Source organism: Talpa europaea, assembly GCF_964194135.1.
Source record: "Talpa europaea genome assembly, chromosome: 3".
NCBI lineage: Eukaryota > Metazoa > Chordata > Mammalia > Eulipotyphla > Talpidae > Talpa > Talpa europaea.
The window spans coordinates 82,771,390-82,799,293 of NC_140069.1; the positions used below are offsets into that span (position 1 = coordinate 82,771,390).

The window sequence follows — 27,904 nt, forward strand, 5'->3', positions numbered from 1 at the left end:
TAATGGGGGTAACAGAAATGTCTTTCGTTATATTAATAAGGTGACATTTTTAATGACCCAAGGATGGGTCCACCTCCTGACCTCCAGGGAGGTGAGAAACGTCAGAGATGGAGTTCAATCACCAATGGCCAGTGAGTTCATCAATGATGCTTATGTAGTAAAGCCCACATAAAAACCCAAAAGGACTGGGGTTAGAGAACATATGTGTTGGTGAACATGTAGGAATTTGGAAGGAATGGTATTCCTGGAGAGGGCCATGCCCTTCCCCTGTGCATCTTTGCCATCTGATTGTTGCTGAGCTATATCCTTTAACTGGTAATTGGGTATTGAAATGTTTCTCTGAGTTCTGTGTGAAGATCTAGCAAACTGATGGAACTCGAGGAGGGGGTCCTGGGAAGTCTGATTTATAGTCAATTAATTGTTCAGAAGTACAGGTAACAACTTAGATGTGCAACTGTCATCTGAAGTACTAGGAGGGGCTGTCTGGGAGCCAAGTTAAATGAAACAAAAACAAAATTAATAACCTGGACTTCTGATTGGTGGCTGAAGTGGGGGAGGAATCGTGGGTATGCAGTCTTATGAGACTGAGCTTTCAATCTGTGGAATCTTTAGATCTCATGTTTCAGAGTGTTCAGGTAAGAGGATAAAGCATAGCTAGATAGAATCAGGGAAGCTATGAATCTGCATTCAGATACCTCTGCAGGAGGAGCTTACATGGGCTTTTTCACTTAGGTAGGTCAGTGATTCAAAATAACATTTATAGTAGCTATAGTAGATGTGGTAGTGGAAAGAACAGCTACTGCTTTTCAAAGACTTTGCGTTTTATAATTGCATAGTCTATAGAAAGCCAGAGACCATCCATCCATCCAATATGTGTGATATAATGTGCGCCACTCATGGCTCCAGACTTCCCCTGTAATTTAGGGATATAGGTGCCCCTGGTATTACAAGGCTTAAGTTTAAAGAGTCAAACAGAAAACAGTAACAAATAAACTGATGTATAATAAAATCATTGGCAAAGGTAAGTGCTATGAAAAGAGTAAAGCAGGATAAGGGGGATAAAGAGAAATAGGAAGTGCCATTTGAGACAGTGGTGAGAAACAAAAGCCTCCCTGAGCAGGTCACATTTAAGCCCAGACACGAGCTTAGCAAAGGCATGAGCCACACACAGCATTTGGAGTGGGGGGAAGCAACTATTGTTTGAAAACGATCAATGAATGTAAAAGATTTTTTAAAAATTAAATTAAAAAAAAAATCCAGAAGGACAAGGAACACAAAGTGAGGAAGGGGACAGAGGCTCGAGATACATTTGGAAAACAGCGGCCGGCCCAGTCATAAATTATCTCCTGAGCTGTGATAAGTTTTCCTAGATAAGAAAATTGAGCATGGCTCTTCGGAGGTTAAGGTGCCCACGAATCACCTAGGGCCTGACTAAATGGTAGTGTGGAGTCATTTTTCGTGGAGTGAAACCCAAGTCCCTGCATTTCCCACAGAGGTGTTGATGCTACCAAGTCTGTGGATGACACTTAGAATATGCAAAAGTGCACTGGGCTTGAGAATGTTAGCAATGTGCCCCACATTGCACAGCTGGTAAGTTGGCAAAGGCAAGCTTAGTGTCTCAGCTGCCCGACTTCCATCAGTTGCCCACCAGGTAGCCCAGACCTGATTTACCTGTAACTACTTGCTCGGGAAATGGAAAGGACCTGGGGAGAAAGGTCGTTGTGCCCACTGTACTGATAAAAGAGCTATTTATCCTCTCTTAATTTGAACATGGGAAATTGAATGCCTTGGTAACTATTGCTACTTTGTGCTGTCTCATGTGAAATATTTAAAAGATGTAAGATATCCCTGGCATCTTAGAGAAAAACCATATTGTTGGTGACCATCCTGGTGTATACATCAAAAACATGAAAATACCGTGAATCTCAAAATCGGCTGCATTGTATTTGCAGTGACTGACCAAGGAAGCCAGTTACTTCTCAGGCCCTGCTGTCAAGCTCCTCCCTGACTTCCACAGAGGGTCTTTCTCTGGCCCACCTGCACCCTCGCTTTGGATTCTCTTCACAGCATGAGAGATGCTTGGTCTTCCAGATGTGCATGGGTTCTGGGATGTCAGAGATACACAGAGCTGTTTTCTTGCTCAAATCAACCAGGATTTAGCACCAAACTGATCAAAAGGATGGGTGAGCTTAGGGAGTTTGACTGTTCACCTCTGGGCTTCCTTCCAGGAAAGCGACCATATCTTGCAATTCCCCATAGCTATTAGGGGAAAAGATGGCGCCTAGCTTTTTTCTTGTTTGATATTCATGGATCTTCCTGGCACCTGGGGTGGAGGGGGTCAAGAGGAGGGGAGATGTTCTGTGTATGTATTGTATATTGCCATTGCCTTGATGAATGACAGAGTTTGGTTTGGTTTGTTTCCCTCCCCTTTTGTTAATTCTCTGTGTTCTTTTTCCTTTGTGCTGCACGATTAGGACCCTGCAGTGGGACACAGACCCCTCAGTGCTCCAGCTGCAGTCAGACTCAGAACTTGGGTATATGTCTGCTCTTTTGTTACTCCTTTTATTTCTTTGCTACACTTGTGTTGAAATGCTGGCGCTGCCGCTCTTGTTTTTTTCCCCCTTTTGTTGGACTTCGAGTTTAATAAGTTATTTCCTTCCAATTTTCCTTACAAAGTTAAGCTTTGAAGAAAGTCTCTTTGTGGAAAACACCACAAAAAGGTGGCTTTTGATCTGCTCTTAATTCCTATTAAGCAAATTTGCATTCCCTCCCTTCCCTGCCAAAAATACACATTTAAGTTCATTCCCTACTTTAAGGTCAGTGTACAAGTTCTGCAGCAGGAGATGTGTTTATCCTAACTATCCTCACCCTTTACTAACAAGTTGCCTTAGGTTAATTTTTGTCTAAAATCAGTATTAAAATGTATTGTCTTGTTTGTTTCCTTTCCTCTTTTCTTTTTTGGGGACTCACAGTAAGCACTTAATTTGAGTTATGTTTGAACATCTGAAGATTTCTGTTAAAGAAAAAGCACATTTGTTGAATTCCTCAATGTTGAAATATTTAAATATTTGATGGCAGATAATGTTTTCTAAATGCTTACGAGCTTTTTCCCCCTCCAATTAGAAGTGTATTGTCACAGGTTTAAAGACCACTTCAGAAGTAAAAATTCATCCAGAAAGAACAGAACAGGAAGACATATCCTAGAAACTTCGTTTACCTCTCTTTTAGGATTAGAGTTGGCTGTAATTACACCCTAGATATTTCCAGTGGCGTGTTTGTACCGGCTAGTGTCCAGGCTTAGGAGAGCTGACTGTGTTTCTCTTCCCATCATTCATTGAAATTGGCCATGGTGGGAATATTTACACCACCAAAACTGGCTAGTGCTTCCAAGCCAGTTTTTAAACATTTACTAACATACCACTGGATCCCTCAGTATTTAAATAACACAACTCATTGCAGTAATTTCTAAGCTATTATTTTTTTTCTTTCTAATTATAACCCAGTGAATTCCAAAGAGGGCATTTTACATTTTGTGTTGAATTCCTGAAATTCCTGGGCATGCATCTCTGGATTTCTATCAATTTCAGTGCCTACTGTAGATATCCAAGTAGATTGCAAGGTTATCTGCGTATAGGTTAAATGCTAGCAACCCATCTCCCTTTGTATATCTAGACTGACAAAATAATGCTAAACCAAGGAAATAGCCTTACACTTCAGGTAACTAACTAATAGGGACTTTTGGGTACTTTTTGCAAAACTAATTTCTCAACTATAGAGTTATATAGTTCATTGCATGTTAGGTTTCAATTTGTACTATTCAAATAACCAAGAAATATGTCTTAAATCATGCAGAGAACAAAGAATGTGTAGTATGTTCTACTGCAGGGGGAATTTCAGAGTGCAGTTCTTCAGCATTTTGTTGTGCTTAAAAAGGAGGATGAAACTCTGCCCTATGCACTTAAATTGACAGATTTTGAGACAGATGGAGACCGGGCTAAATTATACTTGCTGATGTGCAGCAGTTAGGAATGTTCTCATTGATAACTGAATTTTTCCTTGGAAAAAAGATGACTGTGGATTAAAACCTGTGACCTATTCTAGGAACATGGCATTTCTGTGATTTCCACCATGGCCACATTTTACTTCAGTGGGCCAATAAGTCAGGAGATAAAAGATGAGGCTTTCTGTTCACTTAGTGAATTCCCTTGGAGAATTTGGGAGGAACATTTAGAGAATATTTGAAAGAAGAGATTGTCTTAGCTATGTTACTATCTCAAGTACTGCTTTAACAAAAATTTCCCTTGTGTGATAGTCCTTATGTGTAGGGCAGTACTTCTCTCATACATAATTTTATGAAAGTTTCTTCCTGCACAAAGATTTTCCTAGAGGCAACTTTATTTCTTCTTGGTGCTTGGCATGGGATTGATCTTAGCCCATACCTTGCTCTGTCACTTGATTTTTCCTTAAATCACTTTATTGAAGTTCAATTCACATTGAACAAATGCACACATTTAAAATATTCACATTGGTATTTTTAACATGTACACACATTCATGAAAACATCATCACAATGATGAACATATTCTTCACTCTCCCAGCAAAGTTTTTTAGTGCCCCTTTATAATCTCCACTCCTTCTGTCCATCCCTCCCAAGCATCTGATATGCTTTTTGTCACTATACATTTCCTAAAATATCATATAAATGAAAGTATGAAGTGGGTACTCTTTTGACTGACAGAATAAATATTTTGAGTTCTGGTCATGTTAGGTTGTATCAATAGTTCATTCCTTTTTATTGCTGAGTAGTATTCCCTTGTATGGCTATAACATAGTTAAACCAGTTATTTTTTGATGAATGTTTGGGTTGTTTCCAGCTATTGTCCAATAAAAATAAGTCTGTGATGAACAGTCACATACAAATCTTTTTATGGGCATATGCTTTTATTTCTCTTGGGTAAATATCACCAAGTAGCATGACTAAATCATATAGTTGGTGCACATTTAATTGAAATTGTCAAACTTTTACAAGTTGTTTTAACATTATATATTCTCTTCAACAGTAAATGAGACCCTCAGTTCTTCCACATTCTTAACATTTGGTTTGAACTTTAAAAAAAAAAAATCTTCATCATTACTAAAGAAGTATAGGGAAATCTCATTGTGGTTTTAGGTTTTTACCTTGCCTTTCCCCAGTTACTAAAGATGTTAAGTATCTTATATTGTCATTTACCATTTGAATATCTTCTCTGCTAAAATGTGTAGATTATTTTCTCTTATTGTTTTTGAATTGTTTGTTTTCTCATTATTATTGAAGTTTTGAGAGTACTTGATATATTTGAGATACAATCCTGTATCTGATATATAATTGTAAATATTTTTTCCATCTGATTTTTCTTTGTCATTTACTTGTAATTGTTGAGAATGCAAAACCTTTAATAATGTTGATAAATTACTATTTGCAAATACTTTCTTTTATGGACCATGGTTTTGGTGATATGATTTTAATTTTCAATGTTTCCATAATTATTTATAGAATAAAATTCACCCATGAAACCATCTCGAATTTTATGGTGGGGAAGGTTTAAAAATACAAATTTAATAACTTTCATAGTAATGGAACTATTGACGTTATTTTTTCTGAGAGCTTTGACAGTTATCTTTTAAACAGTGTCCTTTTTAATTGTTGCAAATTTATTGGTCTAAAATTTATTTTATAATACCTTTTAAATATCTGCAGATCTGTAGAAGTAATACCTTTCTCATTCTTTACATGGTAAATTTTGTCCTCTTTATTTTCTCCAGTTAAATATAGCTAATATGTTCATCAATTTCATTGTTATTCTCAAAGAACCAACACTTGGTTTTGTTGATATTTTTCTTTATTTTATCCATTTCTACTCTGATTTAATAATTTACTTTGCTTGTTTGCTTTGTGTTTAACCTTTTCTAGTTTCTCAAAGTAGTAACTTGAGAGGTTTTTTGTTTTTTTTTTTTTCCTAGTGTAGGTCTATATTGCTTTACAGTCCCCTGAATTACTACTTAGGGCATTCTAAAAATTTTGATTTTCTTTTTTGACATTTTCATTCAGTTCAAAATAATTTCTAATTTCCCTTTTTATTTGATGAGTTATTTGGAAGTTTGGTAGTTAGTTTCCAAATAATTGGGAATTTTTCAGAGCTCTTTCAGTTACTGATTTTGAATTAAAATATATTGTGGCTGAAGAACATATTTATGTTATTTGAATTTTAAAAAATTTGTTGAAACTTATAATCCATAGTAAATGTCCTATGTGCCCTAAAAAAGGATGATATTTTGCTGTCATTGGGTGAAATGCCCTATATATTCAATTACGTCAAGTTGATTATGTTGTTCAAATAGTCTGTATCTTTTACAACTTTCTTATGGCTCTACCAGTTATTAGGAGAGATGTTGAAGTTTCTTACCAGAATTTTAATTTTTATATTTCTCCTTGCAATACTATCAGTTTTTGTTTCATGCATTTTGAAATTTTGTTAATAGGTACATAAATATTTAGGTTTCTTATGACTCTCTTGATGAACTTATTCCTTTATGATTATGAAATGACTTTCCATATCCATGGTCATGAATTTTGCTCTGCTAAAAGGTCCTGTGGGAGAACAGGATTCTATGAAATTTCTATTTCTAATATTTTCAGGAATCTCCATGTTGCTTTCTGTAACAGACGTACCAATTTACATTACCAGCAGTAGTGGACAAGGGTTGTCTTCCTTTCACATCCTCTCTAATACTTGTTGTTTCCTGTCTTTTATATAATAGCCACTCTCATGTGTGAGGTTATCTATCATCGTTTTGGTTTGTATCTCCCCAGTAATGAGATGATGAACATCTTTTCCTAGGCCTTTGGCTATCTGTATGTCATCTTTGGAGAAGTATCTATTCATATCCTCTGCCCATTTTTCAATCAGGTTATTTTTTAATTTGTTGTAGTTATGTGTACTTTATATATTTTGGATATTAACCAATGGCTGTATATATGATTTGCAAATATCTTTTCCCATTCAATAGGATGTCTTTTTGTTTTGATGATTATTTCTATTGGCTGTGCATAATCTTTTCAGTTAGATAGAGTGCCATTTCAGCTTTTTTTTCCCTTTGTCTTTGTTTCCCTTTTAATTGGAGTGAAGTCCCTGAAAATATCTCTAAGGTAAATGTATCACTTATATTTTCTTCTCTGTACTATATGGTTTTAATACTTGCTTTACAACCAAGTCTTTAATCAATTATGAATAAATTTTTGTGTTTGGTGTGAGATAGTGATCTTATTTCATTCTTTTTCATGTGACTTTCCATTTTTCCCAGCAGAGACTTTCCTTGCTTAATTGTATGTATTTGGCTTCTTTAATGTAAATTAATTGTCCATATATGTGTGAGTTTGTTTCTTGGCTCTCAATTGTGTTCTGTTTAGCTGTGTGTCTGTTTTGATCCCAATACCATGCTTTCTTGTTTACTGTCACATTGTGTCATAGTTTGACGTCGAGGAGTGTAATACCTCCATTTTTTAATTTTTTTTTTCCAGGATCATTTTTAGGATTTAGGGTCTTTTATAGTGACAAATGTCTGTGAAGAATATGATTGGATTTTGAAAAGGTTGTGTTGAATCTGTCTATTACTTTCAGTACTATAAACCATTTGAATGATGTAACTTCTTGCAATCTATGAATACAGAGTATCTTCTTGTTTCTTTGTCTTTTTGTGTCATGAAGGGAACATGAGTGCAAATGCCCCCATGAGATCACCAGTCTCTAGAGCGATGTGCTGAGTCAGCATAAGTGTCTTGGGACTAGGAGGAAGAAGAAGATTCTCAAAGATGGGCAGACATCACTGAGCACTGAAGGACCCTTGAGACACCTTACTCCAAACTGTCAGATCCAATAACATAGGGATGTTAAGTGGTCTCTGACTTCATTGAAGCCTCATAATTAGATTTCCTCCAGACATTAGTATACTAAAGTTTTCACAGGGTTTTTGAAATACTTGAAGCAAAGTGAGGAGGAGGAAAAAACAATCTGTTCACAAAGATGTGGCCGGCCCTTCCCTAAGCAGGAAATTAGAGTTTCTTTCTCTTCTTGGGAGACACTGCTAGTAGTATTGACCTCTTCTTTGCCTTGTCTTCTATTCATTGCTGATGGAAAGTGAGTATCCTAAACTATATAGTGAAATAGATCACACAATCAAAAATAAAAATAAAACCAACTCAAGGACACCAGCTAAGCACATATTCTTCAGGATGGTGGTAGTTGTCCAAGGGAATTTAGCCAGGCAGTTCTAGGATGTTTCATGTTTTGATGTTACTTTTGTCTGCCTAATAGAACAGTAATAACTTCATAACCTTTGATGAAATAGCTGTTGTTTTTTTTTTTTACTTACTCCTCTTGTTGATGTTCCTATGTGTTATGTTTAAATCTCTGATGATCTGAATTTATGATTAAGGTCTCCCGTGTAACAATGCCTGGTATTTTCTTGAGAATGAGGTATATTGTGTTCTTGAGAAAACTGACAATCTGACTCTTCAGTGACACTTAGCCATGCTTTCTACAGAAATTAAAATATGGAATAGCACCTAGTAGTGTGTGTGTGTGTGTGTGTGTGTGTGAGAGAGAGAGAGAGGAGAGAGAGAGAGAGACAGAAAGGCAGAGAGAGACAGAAGGTAGTATTAAAATGCGTTACATATCCCATAAATGAATGCTGACCCATGAAAAATTTGAACAAACAGGATTTAACAGATTCAGTCAAACTTTCGTCAAAAGGAGAAAGTGTTTTGTTCATCTCTTATAATACTCACCTACTCAGTCCCAAACATTTCATGAGATGCTTCTATCTGCTAGTCTTCATTCTTTGCCCTTAAGAACCTTAAGTGACATTATGGGATATTATCTATTTTGTACTAGCAACTGGATTTTCACAATAATATTTCTTTTTGATCTCATTCATGAAAATGAAGATGGTCAGTTGATAAGAAAACATTGGTACTCATTGACTTAAAGTATTCTGTAACTTTATAGGCTTATGTTAAATTCTCTAGAAGGCTGTTCAGAAATATCAAGTCAATAAAAGGCTACTTCTATAGTGTATTTATATCATGAGTTGTATGTAATGTTGGAAAAAATATACTCTGTATCTTCTGCCCTTATTATCTTGTACTTTCAATTTCCTTTGTAAAGGGGGCACTTGAGAGCGACGTCTCCACAAATATTACCCAGCTTTGTTATAACTGACTATTTTGACTCCTTTCTCATCACAGAAATTTGTAAAATTGACTCGTGTTATGAAATTCAAGGCAAACCCTTTGGATGCCCCTGTTGACTGAGCCAGACTTGACATTTGCTTCTGTTAAGAAAAAATACTTTAGCTGCCAAACTAATATCTGTGCACAATAAGAAGCAAATATCATGGGAAGGAAACAAATACTTCCTCAAATGATTATTTTAAATGTGAACACAGAAAATGGAAACTCATCCTTCTTGAGGTACTCAGAAAAGGTCAGCTGTCAAGCTGCTCCTCAGTCCTTGGTGGGAAATGCCAATCTGAACACAGATGATACATGGCGTGAGAGGAGGGGCTGCAGCAACAGGCTCACTTCCTCAGCGCAGTGCCTTGTCCTCTCCTCCACCTGCGTGGCATCTCCATCCTGACTCTAGACTTCCGCTCTTGAGGTGTCATACTTTGACACCTACTTGCACTAGAGGACAGAGTTTGGAAAACAACTGATTTTGTAATTTTTAAAAATCTCTTTCAGGTTACAGGAGCATCTGTAGTCTTGGTGTTCTGTTTTGAAACAAATGCAGCACTTTCTCTTAGGTCTCTCAGTGGGTGGCACGAGGGCCAAATTTCCTCTTTTCTTTTCTAAGCCTTGCTCTTAAAATTGGAAAGTCCCTCATCCAAATGTATCCACTAAGTAAGGTGCACAGTTTTATCCCAAGCTCTGCCTATGTCTTCCAGTTACATTATTCACTCTTTTTCTCATAAGGTGTGAATTGTTGAAATAATCTCTATTCCTTTCCCTTCACCCTCCTTCACCAGTGAACTGCTCCTGTCTACCCTTAATTCTTTTCTAGTCACTGAACAACAGCTTTTCCTTCCCATTCTCAGCACCATTACCACTGAGGTCTTCCAAGCCCCCTGGACCGAGTCTCCATGCTTGTTAGACCGAAGGCTACATGTCTTACTCTGCCTGCCACCTTTGGGTGAAGGCTTTGCCTGGATTCTGTTTGGTTAGTGAGCACCTGCTTTTGCTTGTAGATTGTTTCTCAATTCTCCTTTAGCTCCACACAGTGCTTTGAAAGCCCACTCATAATCTCTAGTTGTTCATTAGTCAAAGGATTTAGACCCTATCCTTCACATAGTTATGCTACACTAATGTGCTTTATTTAAAAAAAAAAAGATTTCTTTATGTATGTATACAAGAACTGGGGTACATGCCAGAGGAATGGAGGGTGAGCAGATTCACCAGAGATAGAGTGGGGAACAGAACAGGCAGATTGACTGAAGTACACTGCCGAGGGGAGCAGCGGGTGCGTCAGGAGAGGTCTCCTGTGCCATGTGGGTGGCTTCCTGGTGGGGGATCGAACTCGTGCTGCAGTGGCTGTGGACAGCTTCATAGGTTGCGTCTTAACCCCTTGCATCACCAGGGAGGCCCACTAATATGCTTTAAATGCCTCTGCAACTGTCAGCTTCTTTTTTTACTTTCAGTAATTCCTCCTGTCTATAGTTTGAAGTCCAAGTTCTTTAGCTTGAGTTTTAAAGTCATCTAATCATCCATTCTCAGTGTACCTCTATATTTATGTCCTATTGTTCCTCTCTGAAAAACTGGTCTCTGCAGCATAAAATGTGAATTTGGTCTCCAGATATTGGCATATAGAACACCTTCCTTGTTCTTTTCTACTTGACTGAGTCCTGCCTGTACTTCCAGACTCGTATCAGGCTTCTATTCTCAGTGAAATTTCCTTCCCTCCCCCAAACACACAGTAATCTGCCCATTAGATGCTCCTGTCTCTCTTGCTATCAGTCACTCATGTTAGTTAGCTCTTCACTACTCTTTCATTCTTAATTGCCATTTAGTGTGTCTGTTTGATATCCTCATGCTCTGTCTATTGTGAGGTTCTGGAATAATGCCACAGAAGTTGCTGTGACTGATAATTATGTTGGCCAAAGTATTTCAGTAGTTCCTTTGCAGGTTGTCTAGGATACTGTACATACCCCTCTGAGACTTTTGGATAAGGAAGAAAATGGCAGTGTTACCACTTCTGCTGTCTTAGAAGCTCTTCTTTGAGAAACCTAAAGGAATTTTAGAAGCAGCACTAAGAAGGATCTGTGGCAGCACCATTAGTGTGTCTTGGGGATGAAATACCACATGTGAGTCAGCAGGAATAAAGCCCTCAGGACTGAGCCTGGCCCGAGGAAGGCATTCTTGTATTCATGGCCCTTGACTTACTTTGGAATCTGGCTAAACAACTCTGGTCTTTGAGAACATCTATTCTTGGGTTTATCTACTCGACCTCCAGCTTCCTTTCTTGCTCCAGAAACTGCACATCATTGTAATCACCCCTTTTTGATTTCCTGGCTTCTGGGTGTCACAAGCTGGCTTTGTCCCAAGATCCTGGCTGGGTCACCTTATCTTCCCCTCATGCTTTCCTGCCATCAGGTCTAACCAACACAGCCCCAGCATATGCTTTCCAGGTACTGAGCTCTCTGAGGCTGCTATGTAAAGACCATTATTAGAGTTCCCGTGGCCGTGCACATGTTTCTCATGCTGTGATGATAAAAACAGAATCCTTTTATTTGGGAGTAAGTCTGTGTGATGCTAACTTCCTTCCGCTCTGGTATATATTATGGACCATACTTAAGTCATTTTGGGCTTCATCTTCTTTGGCTAATGAAACTTTGCAAGTAGCTAGCAAAGCCAGGCTAACTTTATTGTGGGTGGTACACAAAGGCATTTCAGTTGAACCAGAAACAGAAAGGGGACAGAGACAGTGATCCATGTGAGGGGGTACTTTTCTTCTTTGATTCACAAGGATAGTTCCACGGAAACTGGGCAGATTGGACTGTGCTCATTGTGAACTGGCAGTCTTTATTCTCCAAACACCAGCAAATAACCTCTCCTATTGAAATACCTTCCATCTTTTTTCCCCAAGGCCTAATTTTTCTTTGCAGAAGAAACATTTCAACTTGGATGCAAATATGGCTTTGTTCAGCCAACTTGCTCAGTCAAGTTGACAGCAGCAGGTAAAGGGGAAGATTCCAGGACTTTCAGTGGGGAGTCCAGTCGTAGCCCTGGGAAGATGTGGCCCCAATGTCACTTTAGGACCTTGCCAAGTCAGCTTGCGAGGGGTCCGTATGCCCAGTGCCATCATCTCTGACATCCCTTGCCTGATTTTCAGGTTTAGGACGAGGATCAACTTTCCTGTCTCCAATGACAGAAGACACTGAGTCTTTTTTGTCTAACATCCTCTTGCCCTTTCACTCACCTTTGTTTATCTTTGCACCGTGTCCATTTAATAGAACTTTATATGCTCCCTCTGCAATGGGACTAAGGCTTCATCTTCTAGATTTGACTGTGAGATAGGGCACCCAGAGTTAGGCAGTAAAGTCTCTATCTCTGTGTTCTCATATTTCTAAGTAGACCATACTTGGCTTTTAGTAAGCATCAGATCACTGGGAGGCAGTGGAGGACCAGAGGGCCTTACACCCTGGGTTTCTTGTTCCATCAGTTTGGACTGTGGACCATGAATTGGCATTTTTTTTAATATTATGATTTTTTTTATTTTTTTATATGTTTCTTACATCACTTTTCATTTTTGCACAATGTTTGCCATTTCATCTTGGTTACATGGTTACATTACCCATAAAATTGCACCTCCCTTATTTTGATCCCAATCCCTCCTCTCCCCCAAGCCCTCGTAGTGTATCTCTGGTTTATAGTTGCTTGTTGATTTGGATTTTTTCTTTATTGTAGTTATTCTTTTTCCTGGTTCCTTATTTAGGTTTTCTATATTCCTGCTACGAGTGAGACCATCCGGTATTCTTCTTTTTCTTTCTGGCTTATTTCACTGAGCATGATCCCTTCTAGCTCCATCCATGTTGCTGCAAATGGCATGAGTTTATCTTTTTTGATTGCTGAGTAATATTCATGAATTGGCATTTTAACCTGTTCCCATATAGTCCTACTGATGATGAACAGGGACCATTTTTGGGAGCTCTGTTCTGGGACTTATCCCATTTGGGTTTTCTCTTGTAAATGTGGTGATGGTCACAATGAATACAAATATGAGGCCTTATTGTATTTCCTGGGTGATTTTGCACTTTTTTTTAATAGTTAATTAAAACATGATATATGTTTAATTCAGTGTATTTAAAATTTTGTTAAATAAAACATTAGTTTAGAATAGTTGTAGTATGATTCAGTAATAGTGGCATGCCCATCATGGCATAGGTAACTAAAGTCTCAATTTACATTAAAAATTCTTTTATTTTAATTTTGGGGGTTACATATTCTTCCATATGCACACATTCCACTCACCATCCACCAAACCACCTATGCCTGTCCCCATGTAGTTTTTATCTTCCTTTTTTGTTGATCTGCCTCCCTCTGTGATCCACTCACTCCCCACTGTTCCCTCTGGTGACCATTATATTCTTACCTGAGTTCAAGATTTATTGCTGTTATACTTTGTGTGATTTTTGTTTATTTGTATTCCACCAAAGAATAAAACCATCTGGTATCTTTCATGTTTTGATTTATTTCACTTAAAATAATTATAACTTCAAGCTCCTCCATTTTGTTCCAAATGCCACTATTTCATCTTTTTTCAAGGCCATGTAATACTTCAGTGAGTATATAGTCCACAGTTTCTTTACCCATTCATCTATTGAAGGGCACTTGGGTTAGTTCCATGACTTGGCAATTGTGGACAGTGCAGCTATGTCTATAGGTGTAGATCATTTTCTTCATATTAGAGTTTTCATATTATTTGGAAATACCTAATAGAAGGATTGCTAGATCATGCAGCATTTCCTTTATTTTCCTAAGAAATATCAATACCATTTTCCAACTTGCAGTCCCACCAAAAGTGGACAAGACTTCCTTTTTACTGCGGCCTCACCAACATTTGTTGATTTCATTCCTTTTCATATCTGTCATTCTCATGGGGGTGAGGTGGTCTCTCGATGTAGTTTTGATTTGCTTTTCCCTATAATTAGTGATGGTGAACAGGTTTTCACATGTCTGTAGTTAGGCCATCTGAGTATCTTGTTTAAAAAAGTGCCTGTTTAGGTCCTTTGTCCATTTTTTTGATTGCCTTGTGTCTTTGTTGTTGGATTGTATAAGAACTTCATAAATTTTGGTGATTAGTCCTTGGTGAGATGTGGGATGTGAAAATATTTTTTCCCATTCTGTAGGTTTCCTTTTTGTTTTTGTGATGGTTTCTTTTGAGGAAAAAATGCTTTTAAATTTGATGTAGTCCCACTTGTTTATTTCTGCTTTTGTTTCCCTTGCTGTTGGGGTTGAGGCCCCAAACACATCTTTGTGTTAGATGTCCTATAGTGTGTCCTCTGTTTTCTTTCAAGTACTTTATGGTTTCTTATAACTAGATCTTTAATCTATTTTAAATTAATTCTTGTTTATGGAGTTCCATTGTTTCAGCATGTGGCTATCCACACTTCCAATTTTCTCCATTGTGTGTCAATAACTCCTTTATCAAAGATTAACAGCCCATATTTGTGTAGATTTATTTCTGGGTTTTTAATTCTATTCCATTGGCCTCAGTTTCTGTTTTTGTTCCAGTACCATACTGGTACTTTTTGATGACTATTTCTTTGTAGAATAGTTTGAAGCCTGGAAGTGTGATTCCTTCATTTTTCTTCTTTTCTCTCAGAATTTTTTTTAGTTATTTAGGGCATTTTGTGTTTCCATATAAATTTATTAATTTATTTATTAATTTATTTCCTTGAAACAAGTCATTGGTGTTTTGACAGGTATTGAATTGAATCTGTAAATTGCTTTGGGTAATACGGCCATTTTAATGATGTTAATTCTTCTGATACACGAGCATGTGATAACTTTCCATTTCTTTATTTTTTTATTTCCTTTAACAAAGTTTCATAGTTTTCAACATACAGATTCTTTACCTCCTTCCTTAAGTTTACTCCCAGGTATTTCATTCTTTTTGGTGAGATTTTAAATGCAATTGTATTCCTTATTTTCCTTTCTTCTGATTCACTATTTGCATATAGAAATGCCACTGATTTTTATGTACTGATTTATATCCTGCCACTTTACTGTATTCATTTATTATTTCCCTAGAAGTTTTTTGATTTCTAGAGTCATTTGATTTCTCTAGGTATATTAACATGTCACCTGCAAATATTGACAGTTTTGCTGCTTCTTTACCAATACGGTTTCCATTTATCTTTTTCTTGCCTAATTTTGTTGACTAGGACTTCTGACACTCTGTTGAATAATAGTAGTGAAAGTAGACATCCCTGTCTCGTTCTCCATCTTAGCAGCAATGCTCTTCGTGCTTTTTACTATCGAGTATCACATTGGTTGTGGGTTTCTCATATTTGGCTTTCCATATTTAGTTAAGTTCCATTTATCCCCATTTTTGAGTGTTTTTATCATAAATGGATTTTGGATCTTGTTGAATGGTTTTTGGCATCTTGAGATGATCATGCAGTTTTTATCTCCCTTTTTTTGTCGATATGGTGAATGACACTGATTGATTTGCATATGTTGAATCAGCTTTGCATCCCTGGGATGAAGCCTACTTGATGATAATGGACGATTTTCTTGATATATTGCAGTATATTCCATTGTGTTCTGTTTGCTAGGACTTTGTTGAGGATTTCTGCATCTATATTCATTAGAGATACTAGTCTATAATTTTCTTTTTTTTGCTGTCTATTTGGTTTGGGGACCAGGGTTATGATGACCTCATAGAATGTGTTGGAGTTTTCCTCCCTCTGATTTTTTTTTTGAAGAGTTTGACCAGGATAGGTGTTAGATCCTTGAAGGTTTAGTAGAATTCACTAGAGAAGCCATCTGGTCTTAGGCTTTTGTTCTTAGGGAGACTTTATTACTCTTTAAATTCAGCACTGTGATTGGACTGTTTAAATGGTCTATTTCATCCTTGTTTACTCTTGGGAGGTTGTATGAATCTAAAAATTTATCCATTTCTTCTAGGTTTATCCTGTGTATTTGCATGGAAACTTTTGTAATGGATTCTTATGATTCTACATTCATCTGCTGTATCTGTTGTAATTTTGCCTCTTTTATTTCTGATTCTGTTGGGTTATATCTTCTTTCTTCATAAGCTTAACTAATGGCTTGTCAATTGTGTTTACTTTTTCAATGGAGCATCTTTTGGTTTTACTGATCTTTTGTACTATCTTTTTTGTTTTTCTATTTCATGTATTTCTGCTTTAGCTTTTATTCTTTCCTTTTACTGGTTTTCATATGCTTTGGTTCTTCTTTTTCTGGTTCCTTCAGCTGCAGAGTTAGATTGTTAATTTGAGATTTTTTAAATGTGGGGCTGTATTGCTATAAACTTCCACGTAGTACTGCTGTTAGAGCTTCTCATAGGGACTGGTAGCTTGTCTCTCCATTTCCACTAGTTTTAGAGCTCTTCTTGGGTTTCTTCATTGACCCAGGTGTTGTTCAGAGCAGTTTGATTAATTTCCATGTGCTTTTGGTTTGTTTCATGATTCTTTTTTTGGCTAATTTCTAGTTTCATAGCATTGAATCTGTGAAGATGCTTGATATAATTTCAGTTTCCATATATTTTCTGAGACATGTTTTATGTCCTAGAATATGATCTATTTTTGAGAATGCCCCATGTGCAGTGAAGAAAGTATATTCATTTCTTTAGGGATGGAAGGCTCTATAAATGTCCAATAAATCCATCTTTTCTAACCTTCACTTAAGGCCTTATTTCTCTGTTAATTTTCTGTCTGGATGATCTTTCCCTCATGTCAGTGGTATGTTGAGGTCTCGATAATGCTTGTGTTTTTGTTGATATGGTATTATAGATTTGCTAATAGTTGCTTTATGTAACTAGGTGCTCCTATACTAGGTGAATACATATTACTAAGAGTTATATCTTCTTGGTGAATTTTTCCCTTGATCATTAATAAACATAGTGTCCATCTTTGTCCCTAAGTGCCTTTTTTAGTTGAAAGTCTAGTTTATATAAGAATAGAAGTTTTTGCTTTACTATTTGAATTATTTGTATGTACGAATTACTCCAAATTATTATTTTTAGTTTGTTTTTGTCTGTTTAAAGTCTGTTTAAAATGAGTTTCTTGTAAACAAAGTATCAATGTCTGAAACTTCTTCACCCACATTGTTAGCCTATGTCTTTTTATCACACTTAGGGCTATTTATTATCAGTCCTTTTGTTTTTGATTTTTGATTGTTCTTTTTTTCTGTTGTTTTTCCATTTGTTTGTCTCTGCTCTTTTTGGGCAACTTTCCTTAGTGTTTCTGTCAATTTTTTGTTTCTTCATCTATGAGTCTCGATTCTGGATTTTTCGTTAGTGACTACCAAGGGGTAGTGACTACCAAGGGGTAGTGACTACCAAGGGGTAGTGACTACCAAGGGGTAGTGACTACCAAGGGGTAGTGACTACCAAGGGGTAGTGACTACCAAGGGGTAGTCACTATTGCTGTGTCTTTCATCCTTTATTTGCTGGTGTCTGTTCTGATATCTAACTCTACAGATTCTGTCCATTTCTTCCTCCCTCTTAGTGTTTTGTTGGTGACTCATAGTATTCTTGCTCATGCTTCTGATGTTGTGTTGCTATTATCAGTTTACTCAGGAATTTGTGCTTCATTTTTTTTCTTTTCTTGTAGAATGCCTTTCAACATTTTTTTATTGTATTTTTTATTCTATATGGAAATATAACATTTCTTGAAGTATTGGTCTGGTGGTGATAAACTATATTAACTTCTGCTTGTCTGGGAAAACTTTTATTTCCCCTTCATCCTTGAATGATACTTTTGCAAGCTAGAGCATTCCTGGCTGGCAATTCCTGTCTTTTAGAATTGTGAACACTTCTTTCCACCCTCTTCTTGTCTTAGGAGTGTTTAGGCTACAGTTTGGGGAAATGCTAATTTGGGAGACTTTCTAAGTTATTTTTTCCTTCCTTCCTGCAAAGTTTTTTCTTTATTTTTGATTTTTGATACACAATGATGTGTAGCAGTACATTTGACACACAATGATGTGTCTTGGTGTCAGACTTTTTGAATTGAAAATTTGGGGTGTTCTCTCTGCCTCCTAGGTCTCCATATTTAATTCATTCTTTAGGTTTGGGAAATTCTCAGCCATTATGTTTTAAATAGAGTTTCTGCTCCCATTGCCTTCCATTCACCTTCTGGTATCCCAGTTATTCTCATGTTTTCTCTTCTACTTGAGTCTGATATTTCTTGTAAAGCTTCCTCATTTTTCCTTTGTCTTGATTCCCTCTTCTAAATGATGATTTGCTCATTTGAGTCTTCTCCATCTGACATTCTTTCTTCTGCCAGCTTAATTCTATTTAAAGTGTTTTCTAACGTCCTACATTTAAGAGTCTTTTTTATCTTTTAATATATTGATATCTTTGTTCCTGGATCTTCTTTCTAAGATCTGGCACCTCCCTATCTGCCTTTGACTGACCTTCTAGTAGCTCATTTAACATTTTCAATATTGTTGTTTTGAAACCTTTGTCTGATAATTTCTCTATTTCTGTCTCCTTTACATTTGTGCCGAGACTTCTGTTCTTCTGATTTGGATTTTCTATCTTTTGTTCAAACTTCCTTACTTTCTAGGCATGTGTGTTGCCTTATTGCTCTTTGTGTGTGTTGCCTTACTGCTCGCTCGCTCTCTCTCTCTCTCTCTCTCTCTCTCTCTCTCTCTCTCTCTCTCTCTGCTTTCTCAGTTTGCCTTGGCATGAGATGGGGTCAGGAGGGAGTCTGAGTCTTTAATACCATATCTCAGTTTAAGAAGTGAAACTGGTCACCTCCACCTCCTCTTTTGTTCCACAGCAATCCAATGATAGGTACCCCTTACAGATAAGAAACATGAGGCTTAACAGGGGTCTGCTGATTTTCAAGCAGAGCTAGGAACCCAGATTTCTCTGAATGTGTGGCTTAGTCATTATGTATACTGTCTTACCAATTGGCTATGATTTGCTCTGATGCATCATCAAATTAAAGATCAGCCTTCTATTACTCAGGGCCTGCTACTGTCCCTCCACAAGAGAGTCCTATAGCTTTATGTCCCATTAGGCAGGGTGCCCTGGAATCACTGCCTGCAGTTGTAGGTGCCTCTTAATGGGAGTGTGAAGTGCTCTGGGCCTCACACAGATGCCTTTAGAAGTCTATGGTCCAGGTCAGGGGTGCATCCAATTTGAAGCAGTGTGGGTGCATTAGTGGTCCATGTTTCTTTTCCATCTCCTTGGTTGTGATGAAGAGTGACCTCTTGGGGCCTGAAAAAGATATTCTGGACTCTTAAACAGCAAGAGGGCCTTTCCCTCAATTTGTCCAGGGATGTCTGTTTTGGTTTTCTTCTTCATTTGTTTCAAGACACACCCTTTTCAGGAAGGAAAAAATCCTTCTTGTTACTTTGAAAGTAATTTTATCTCTAGTACCTTTTATCTGTTTCCCCCCAATTCTATGTGGAAATCTGGAGGCCCAACCTCACCATCATCTGCATTCTTGTGGTCGAGACTTGGAATGAATAAGGCCTATACGGCCCAGGCCTGGTAGAGCTTGAGCTACAGTTGTGCTTATTGGGACTGCAGAGATAGCCAGCCAAGTTTATCCTCTGAGACACACTGTCTGCATCTTCATTGTGACATCCTAGATTGTTTTAGGTAATTTATAGAAAAGATGATGTTTTTGTTTTCCTAGAATGCTTGGGAAATTGTCCATGAAAATTCCTAGCTATGGTATGCATTTTCCTTCATCTTAGTAGTAATGAGAGAAAAAAATTTAGTGTTATGCCATCTGCTAGTAATAACTAAAAACAGTATGAATAAGATATTTCTATATTGATCCTTGAGAGCTACAGAATGTAGGATCTCGGCTCAGTGGTCATTTCACCTTTTTCTCTCTCTCAGACATACTCCTATACCTGGACAATTTTAAGAAAAATAGGATATGTCCAATGCTGTTATTAAATCTACACACTGGAAATGTTTCAGAAACTTTTATAAGATGTATGCCTTTTAAGTTTATACACATATATGCATCATATATATGTGATATATGCATTATATGTATGTGGTACATATATATTACCCTTAACAGACCTAATGTAAGTACCAGTAATTCTTCATTTAACAGATGAAGGAATTGAAGCACAGAGAGGTTAGGTTATTTATTCAAGTTCACACACAGCTGATAGTGCTGGAGCTTGAGATGGGCTTAACCACTAGACTGCATTTTGCTGCTGTGATTGGGTGGTTCCTGGGTGATTCAAAAGGCACTTCAGATTTTTCTGGTAACTCAGAAATCACCATTAAGAACCTTAGGTAGAGTTTGACTTAGTAGACAAAGCAATGGACCAGGACTCAGGCCTGTGGTGTTTTAGCCTGGATTCTACCATACAGGAACTGTATATTCTTGGGCAGGTTCTCTTCTACTGAATCTTCCTTTGCTCATCTATAGTGGAGATGATGATAACATCTTCACATAAACTTCACAGATGTGTTGTAAAGGTAGGAGACACAACGGAGGCAAAATATATTGGAAAACACTTGAAGTGCTGCAGACATTCAGAAATGATTTCTTTACATGCTTATACTAGGTTCAAGCTGAGAATTCTAAAACTACCATCCTTAGCCCAGTGCTCTCTTCACTCCTCTGTGCTACTCAGTATGTCTCTAAATAAATTTACATGCTGACTGGTTATAGTTCCTTTTCTGGAGAAATGAGAAGGATCATACGCCCCTTGGAATATGGTCTTCTCATTGCCCTCATGTTATACCATTAGATAACATCACTCTTTTCTTCAGATATTGGGAAGCATTACTTTCCTTTAGTCCCTTTTGCGTAAGAGAATAGAATCCTATATTGAAAATGACAATTCCCCATATACATTTTAATCAAGCAAAATCAAAGATGCTCATAGTGGAAAGTGGTCTCATCGGATCTGGACTAAGACCTTGTTTTCCAGATAGGTCCCTCTGTCTGACGTCACCCAGCAAGTTAGGACCAGAGTGAGCCAAGACCCTGAATGCTGACTTCCACCCCAGGGCAGGTTCAAGTCCATGATCCTGACCCTGTACTGAGAAGCTAAGAGTGTTTCATTGGAGTTTGTTTGAATCCTTTGTGTTATTATTGAAACCTCTTCTGTCAACATGTCTTTCCTCTCTAAGCACTTATCCTTTTTTTTATAGACGAAGACTGCACAAACTGGGTGTGTCGAAGGTTACCCAAGTGGATTTCCTGCCCAGGGAAGTAGTGTCCTACTCCAAGGAGACCCAGACTCCTCTGGCCACACATCAGTCTGAAGGTGAACTATTTCTTTTGCTTACATTCCATATTTTCTCTGTAGAAATTACCAGAGAGTTCTTGATTTTGTTTTATCATAACATATATTTGAAAGATGCAAACCTAATGACACACTGAAAGACTAAGACTCCAGCTCTGGTTTTGAACCTCTGGAGAGGAAACCCAGCAGTGCTCTTTCACACTTTGTCCAAATTGTGTGAGGAGGCTGGGGGGTGGGGAGAAGCAAAGGATGGTGTATGGTAGATTCAAGCACATGCAGGAGTCTACAAACTGCAGCCCACCGCATTCCTCAAAACAAAACCACACCTATTCTTGGAGGTGGGTATGACAGCTTTCTTGCTACAGTGGAAGTAGGGTTGACTAGTTGTGACAGAGATTGATGGCTCACATAGCTTCAGATCTTTACAATAATCTGGCATTTCCCTGACCCCTGATTCATTTTCCCAATTGAGATGACAATACCCTACATTTTCTTACCACAATATGAACAGATTTTCTGTGCAAGCTCCTCATGGATGAATGGGAATTGATCAACCTGTCTCCTTTCATGCCTACCAGAAAATAGCAAATGGAAAACTTGCATGCAAATCCTAAAATAAGAGAAGTTGAAGCTGATAAATCAGAATACTTTCCAGAAATCAGGAGAGGGGGATGTACTATACTTGGAGTAAGTGAAGGTTGCATTGTTAGATGATAGCGCTGTTGTATAGCTAAGCAAATTCTCTCTTGACTTTGTTGTTTTACTTTTTGATGTGGTGAACGGGATGTTGGAATTCTGGCTTCATTTTTGTGCAGTAAATACTGAACAGAAGCTGTGAGATTGAAAAAGGACTCACGTTCCTGGCTTGGTGGATGGCAAATGTACAAACCAGTGCAGTTTGGTTTGTGCAAACCAGAGATTTCAATTTTACCTTTAAATACATAATGTCAGAAGCATAGTGAAGTCTGATTTCTTTGACGTAGAGTATTGCCTGTGGGCCTTCAGAAAGCTTTCCTGGGTAAGACGGGCTGATAGGGGATGAGTCTTTGGGTAATTGGATCTCTATTTCTGCAGTCTGATAAACTGAAATGCATTTTAGACGCAAACCCGTAGCACCCTCTGGTGGTGAAATTTTCAACCAACCCTCTAACAAATGAGAACTGTGTTTTAATGTGCAGAAAATGAAAAGTTAGAAAAGCCTTTGGGAGTTTACCTAGGCCTCTAGGCAGATCAGGAAGATCGTTAAAAAACAGCCTTACCACCCAACGAAAACATTTGTTTGAGTTAATTTGCTGCCAGAGGTATTTGCAGAGCTGTAGCCTGAAGTATGTTTATTTAGCCCAAAAGTTGACCCATAACATAAAGTTATACAACTCAAATAGGAGAAGGAGGGAATTACTTTTTTGAAAATGCGTATACTTCAGATACTGGAAACGGTATAGAAATATTTACAAGGGAAGATAAATTAAGGATGAAAAGGCATCAGCCCTAAACTTTTAAACTGGAACACATCAAAAGGAAAAGTCTGTGCTTTCCGTTTTATTGCTGCAAAGAGAGCTTGGGCGCCTCATTATGCTGTGGTCCAAGCAGGAAAGAAGGAATTTATTTCTCAGCATTGGCAGGCTTGCTTTCTGTTTTGTTAACGAGACTCACAGAGCTGTTCAGTGGTGATGGGTGTCTCCATGGTTCACATTCCACAATACAGGTTTGAATTCAAAGCTGACTACTGTAGCTGCAGACATGAAGCTGCCCCAAAGGGTTTAGACAGGAACAGCCTTTATATTTGGGTTCAGTAAATTATACTCTCACCACAGACAGTTTGTGACCTCTGGCTGCCCCAGGTGCCCAGCCGCCTGGCTGTCCAGGGTGCCATTGTTGCTGTCACCTGCAGGGTGGAGGGAGCTGGCAGGTGAGGTGGGTGACAGCAGTGGCCATCCCAGCCAGCCAGAGGCAGCATCCAGCGAATGACTGAATTGTATGCCACAGTAAAGCTCTTGGATGGATACTATTTAAAGCTGTGGTGTAATGTAAAATCCACTAGCTTATTTATTGCTCATGGTGCATGGAAGAACATGGACTGTTTTCTTTTTGCTAGATGGACATGTTTGGTTTCTTTATTGAGGTTACGTTGGTTTACAATGTTGTATGTGTTTTACAAGAATAGGGTCCCCCTTCAGATGAAAGGTACCACGCTGCACCCCCACCCAAACCCCTAACTCCACCACCATAGTCCAATGTGTTCCCTCCCTCCCTCCTCCGTAGCCTCAGTCCTACTGTCAGATTCACTGACCTTCAATTCTTTTTTTTTCCTGTTTTTTTTTTATTTTTAATTTTATTTTCTTGTATCATTTTTCATTTTTTTTTGTACAGTATATGATTTATTCCCTCATGTGTAGTCCCTATAATTTCCCCACCACCACAGCACCCATGAACCATCAGTGTAGTCCCTTGTGCTCTTCCCTCCCTGGCTTGGCCTCTGTCCTGCCCCCCACTCCTGCTGTGTGCCTCAGATCTATGGTCAGTTGCTAGTTTTGTCTTTTTCTGACCTTTTGTTCAGTTTCCCTATATTCCCCTGTAAGGAAACCATCTGATTCTTTTTTCCTTCTGACTTATTTTGCTTAGCATAATCCCTCCCTGCTCCATCAATGTTGCTGCAAATGGCATGAGTTTATCTTTTTTGATTGTTGAGTAGTATATCACTGTGTAGACATACCACATCTTGATCCAGTCATCTGCTTTTAGGCATTTAGGCTGTTTCCATAGCTTGGCTATGTAAAGAGCGCTGCAGTGAACACAGGAGTGCAGGGTTCCTTTCAAATTAGTGTTTTCATGTCCTTTGGGGTAGATTCCTAGGCGTGGAATTGCTGGGTCATATAATAGATCATTTTTAGATTTTTGAGGGTCCTCCACACAGCTTACTGTAGCATTTTTTTTTTTATTTTTTATTTAACTGAGGTGAAGTCACAGGCTTACACCAATGTTTGTATTAAGGGAGTAGAGGGCCCCGCCGCATGTGTTATTACCATAGCGCACCCGCCACCAAAGCAATATCGTCCTCCACCATCGTCTATTGTGCTTCCTCCCTGTTTTTTTCTCAACCCCTCAACCCTCCCCCAACTCTAGATTCCTTAGTCCTAGGGAGATCATTTGCTTGGTGGTTAGTAGAAAGCTTTTGTGAGAATATAACATGCTAGGGAGAGTGATTATTATAAACAGAGTAATTTCCAATGTTTGGAGTATACTTCAGAGCCATCATCCCCAAGACCCAAACCATTTAAAATCAAATGTCAAAAAGACCCTATCACTGGAGTAACTTTCTTAAACTAAGTCACTTGCTTAGTAAACTGAATTTGCCTTAGAAGAGTTAATCCAGGTGAGCAGCATATTCTGCACTACTTTTAAAAAGTGAAGAATATACATTACTTTCAGGATACTACAACAGAATGATTTGACATTTCTATGCAGTGCAAAATGATCATTTTAATGTCTATATCCCATCTATGCTTAGCAGTTTTTCAAATTTGCAATAGAATATTATTGACTATGGACACATGCTGTATACTACATCCCTGTGGACTTATTTTTATTACTGGAAATTTGTACCTCTGAATTCCCTTGATCCATTTAGCTTATTCCCATCCCCCCTCTGGTAACACTAATTTGTTCTCTCAAGGAGTTTTGTTTTGCTTTAGATTCCACGTATGTGAAATAGGGACGTTTTCTCTTTCACTTAGCACAATACACTTAAGATCCACCCATGTTTTCATAAATGGCAAGAGTTCGTTTTCATTTTTACGGCTGCATAGTATTCCATTGTGTATATGTGTTTGTATACCATATCCATGTCTGTGTGCCTGCCTGTATAAGTGGGGCTGTGTGTATGTAAGAGATTCCTCCCATTGTTGGTTGCCATGCCAGGGGTGGGGTTCATGGCAAGACCATGCCTCTGCTCTCCTGCCTGTCTTGATATAGACCCTTAGTATTAGTTGTGAGGATCTCTTGAGCTAGTATGTTTTGGAGGGAATTCTTCTATATGTTGGTGTATATTTGCGGTGTCTATGGGAGGAGGTCAGTCAGGGTCTTTCTGCACTTCCATCTTGCTTCCTGGTTCTCTTCAGTGTTTTCAAAAGTTAAAATTTCCTGGTAATAGTTTCATTGCACTTTTAGCATGAGGAGCAGTGATCTACCAAAGGGAACAATCTTTGAATCATGAAAATGTCCGTGTAATTCCTATTTGGGTCTGGCTCAGGAGGAAGGTGACAGCGACAGAGATCAGTAAAATATAAGGGTTGTAGGTACTTTTGTCTTGGGTGTTTTTCTTTGTACAGAATTTCTGGGCACAAGGATTTTGGGATTGAAGCTGTTAACCAGAGACAGTGAAACAGACCCCCAGGTTCAGAGAATCTGACTCTTGAGAGGTGGCTGAGTTGCTTCTAGAGAAACAGAGGCATTGGAAATCAGGAAGACGTTTATGGTGGACAGAATATAGGATTTACAAGTTTGTGGTAAATCCAGCAGTCTCTGACACGGCTGCCATTAGTAATGGCTGGGACATAGGATGATGGCTTTGTAAGAAAAGGTTTCATGTTTTGAAGTAAGAAGGTGATGGCCTGACACCTTGGGTAGAAGCAGTCTCCAATGATGTCTTCTTCGCCAATGTGATTGGAGGTCTCCCTGGTTGTACTGGCTCAGATGTCAAGTGGAGATTTCTTTTACAGTAAGATGTAAACCTGAGGTTCAAACCTGGGAAATTTGGCTGCTACCTGGGTAGTGTAAAGGACATGGTCTGGTCCCTTCCAAAGAGAATCAGGTTTTGTTCCCAGTTTTTCCAAATCAGAAGGATGACAGGTAATTGAAAACACCAGAGAGCTGTGGCAGATATTTGAGGAAATTAGCAAAATGCAGGGTATCATCTACATGTCTATACTCAAAATAGTTTCTGAATTGTGATCAGATAAAGAGAAAAAGGTAATGTGTCATTATTGTTTACAAAGGCATACTTCAGATTGCTGTAAGTCATAGATAACTAAAGAGATAAGGTTTAAGGAACTAGCCCTAACAAAATTAAAATTCTCCTCAGTTTCCTCCCTCCTATGCAGTTAATAGTTGCTGGGCCAGAATCTTTACATGATTTGTTATCAAGAGACCAACCGAAAGTCCAAGTAGACTGTTTACAATTTAAGAAAACTTGTCTTAATAGCTTGAAATAAGTACACTACAGCAGTTTTATCAGTTTATTTAAAGCAGTATGGGAAAAAAATTATTCTCTTCTTCAACTTGACCTCATATAAGATCCCTTACCACGATTTCATTTTTCCAAACCTTCTGCAACTCTCCAGCCTCCCCAAACATCTTTTTTTTTTTTTTCTGATGAGAATTACCTACTTGATGTTTGCATTTCAAAGAGATAGTCCAGATAAGGGTTCCATAAAGGTGAGTAGAATATTTACATTTTAAGGCTTAGGGAAATAATGCAAATTCCTCCAAGAAATACTTTTGGTTCCTAAATCCAGAAGGTTTTGGAATTGGTTTTAAAGAGAGAGAGAGAGAGCGAGCTGGGCTTGGAACTGTTTCTAGAGTTAGAGTCCCCTTATAAAAAGATTCAAGTTTGTTAGGTAAGGACAGTTTTTAATTCCTCATAGAACTGGGCTGCGACTTGAATGACAACCTAGGTTTTTAATTTGCTTCATTAGATCAGGGAGCTCTTCAACATGGAAATCAATAGATTCTTATGTTCTAGATTTTAGAGTTGTATGTCCTTGGAATGCTTTGCTGTACGTCAGGGTATACAGTTCCTTTATAGCTGAGGGGAGAAGACCTGAAAATGTTTTTGTCAGACTCTGAATAGATTCTGAATATCAGCTTCTGATTAGACCAATTTCTGACCTTAGAGGTTACTTTAAAAAAATTATTTCATATCTTTTCAGGTTTCAGCTGGGACCACAGTAAATATTCCTAGCGGTACTAGGCAACTCCGTGGACCCAAAAGGCTTCCCTAAGTGTTACAGGACAGGGAGAGGGGCACCCCAGACCCCGCAAACCTGCCTGCTCTAAATGGGTTCTGCCATCCGCCGCATCAACACAAAACATATGAGACTTTAATGGGAAGGAACTTTAATAAAACTAGGAAACAATACAGGAAAGGCAAAGAATCTAGTTTCTAAATGAAGCACCCAAAGTTACCCGTCCCCTTGTGGGTAAACGTCCATCCATATGGGATGGCCCAGAGCAAGGCCCCAAAGCCTGCCACAAGTCTAAAGCATCTTCCAGTGGGGACCCTCAGAAAAGGGTCAGAAACAACCAGACAAGCCCGGAAGGAAAAGAGCAAAATCAAAATCAAGATAAAAACTGCCATGGTCACCTCCCCACGGGTCTCACCCACATCTGTGTCAC

General features: G+C 38.2%; 1 protein-coding gene across 1 annotated transcript in view; it reads left to right on the forward strand.

Annotated features, from left to right (window-relative positions):
* The window catches only part of DYNC1I1 (dynein cytoplasmic 1 intermediate chain 1), a gene marked incomplete at its 3' end in the record, with an annotated part of 330,357 nt that overhangs the window by 61,218 nt on the left and 241,235 nt on the right, over positions 1-27,904 (forward strand). Inside the window, exons 5-6 of the mRNA XM_084230581.1 lie at positions 2,475-2,534; positions 21,417-21,532. Of these exons, the coding sequence (XP_084086707.1) occupies positions 2,475-2,534; positions 21,417-21,532 (176 nt within the window). The remainder of the gene's footprint in view (positions 1-2,474; positions 2,535-21,416; positions 21,533-27,904) is intronic.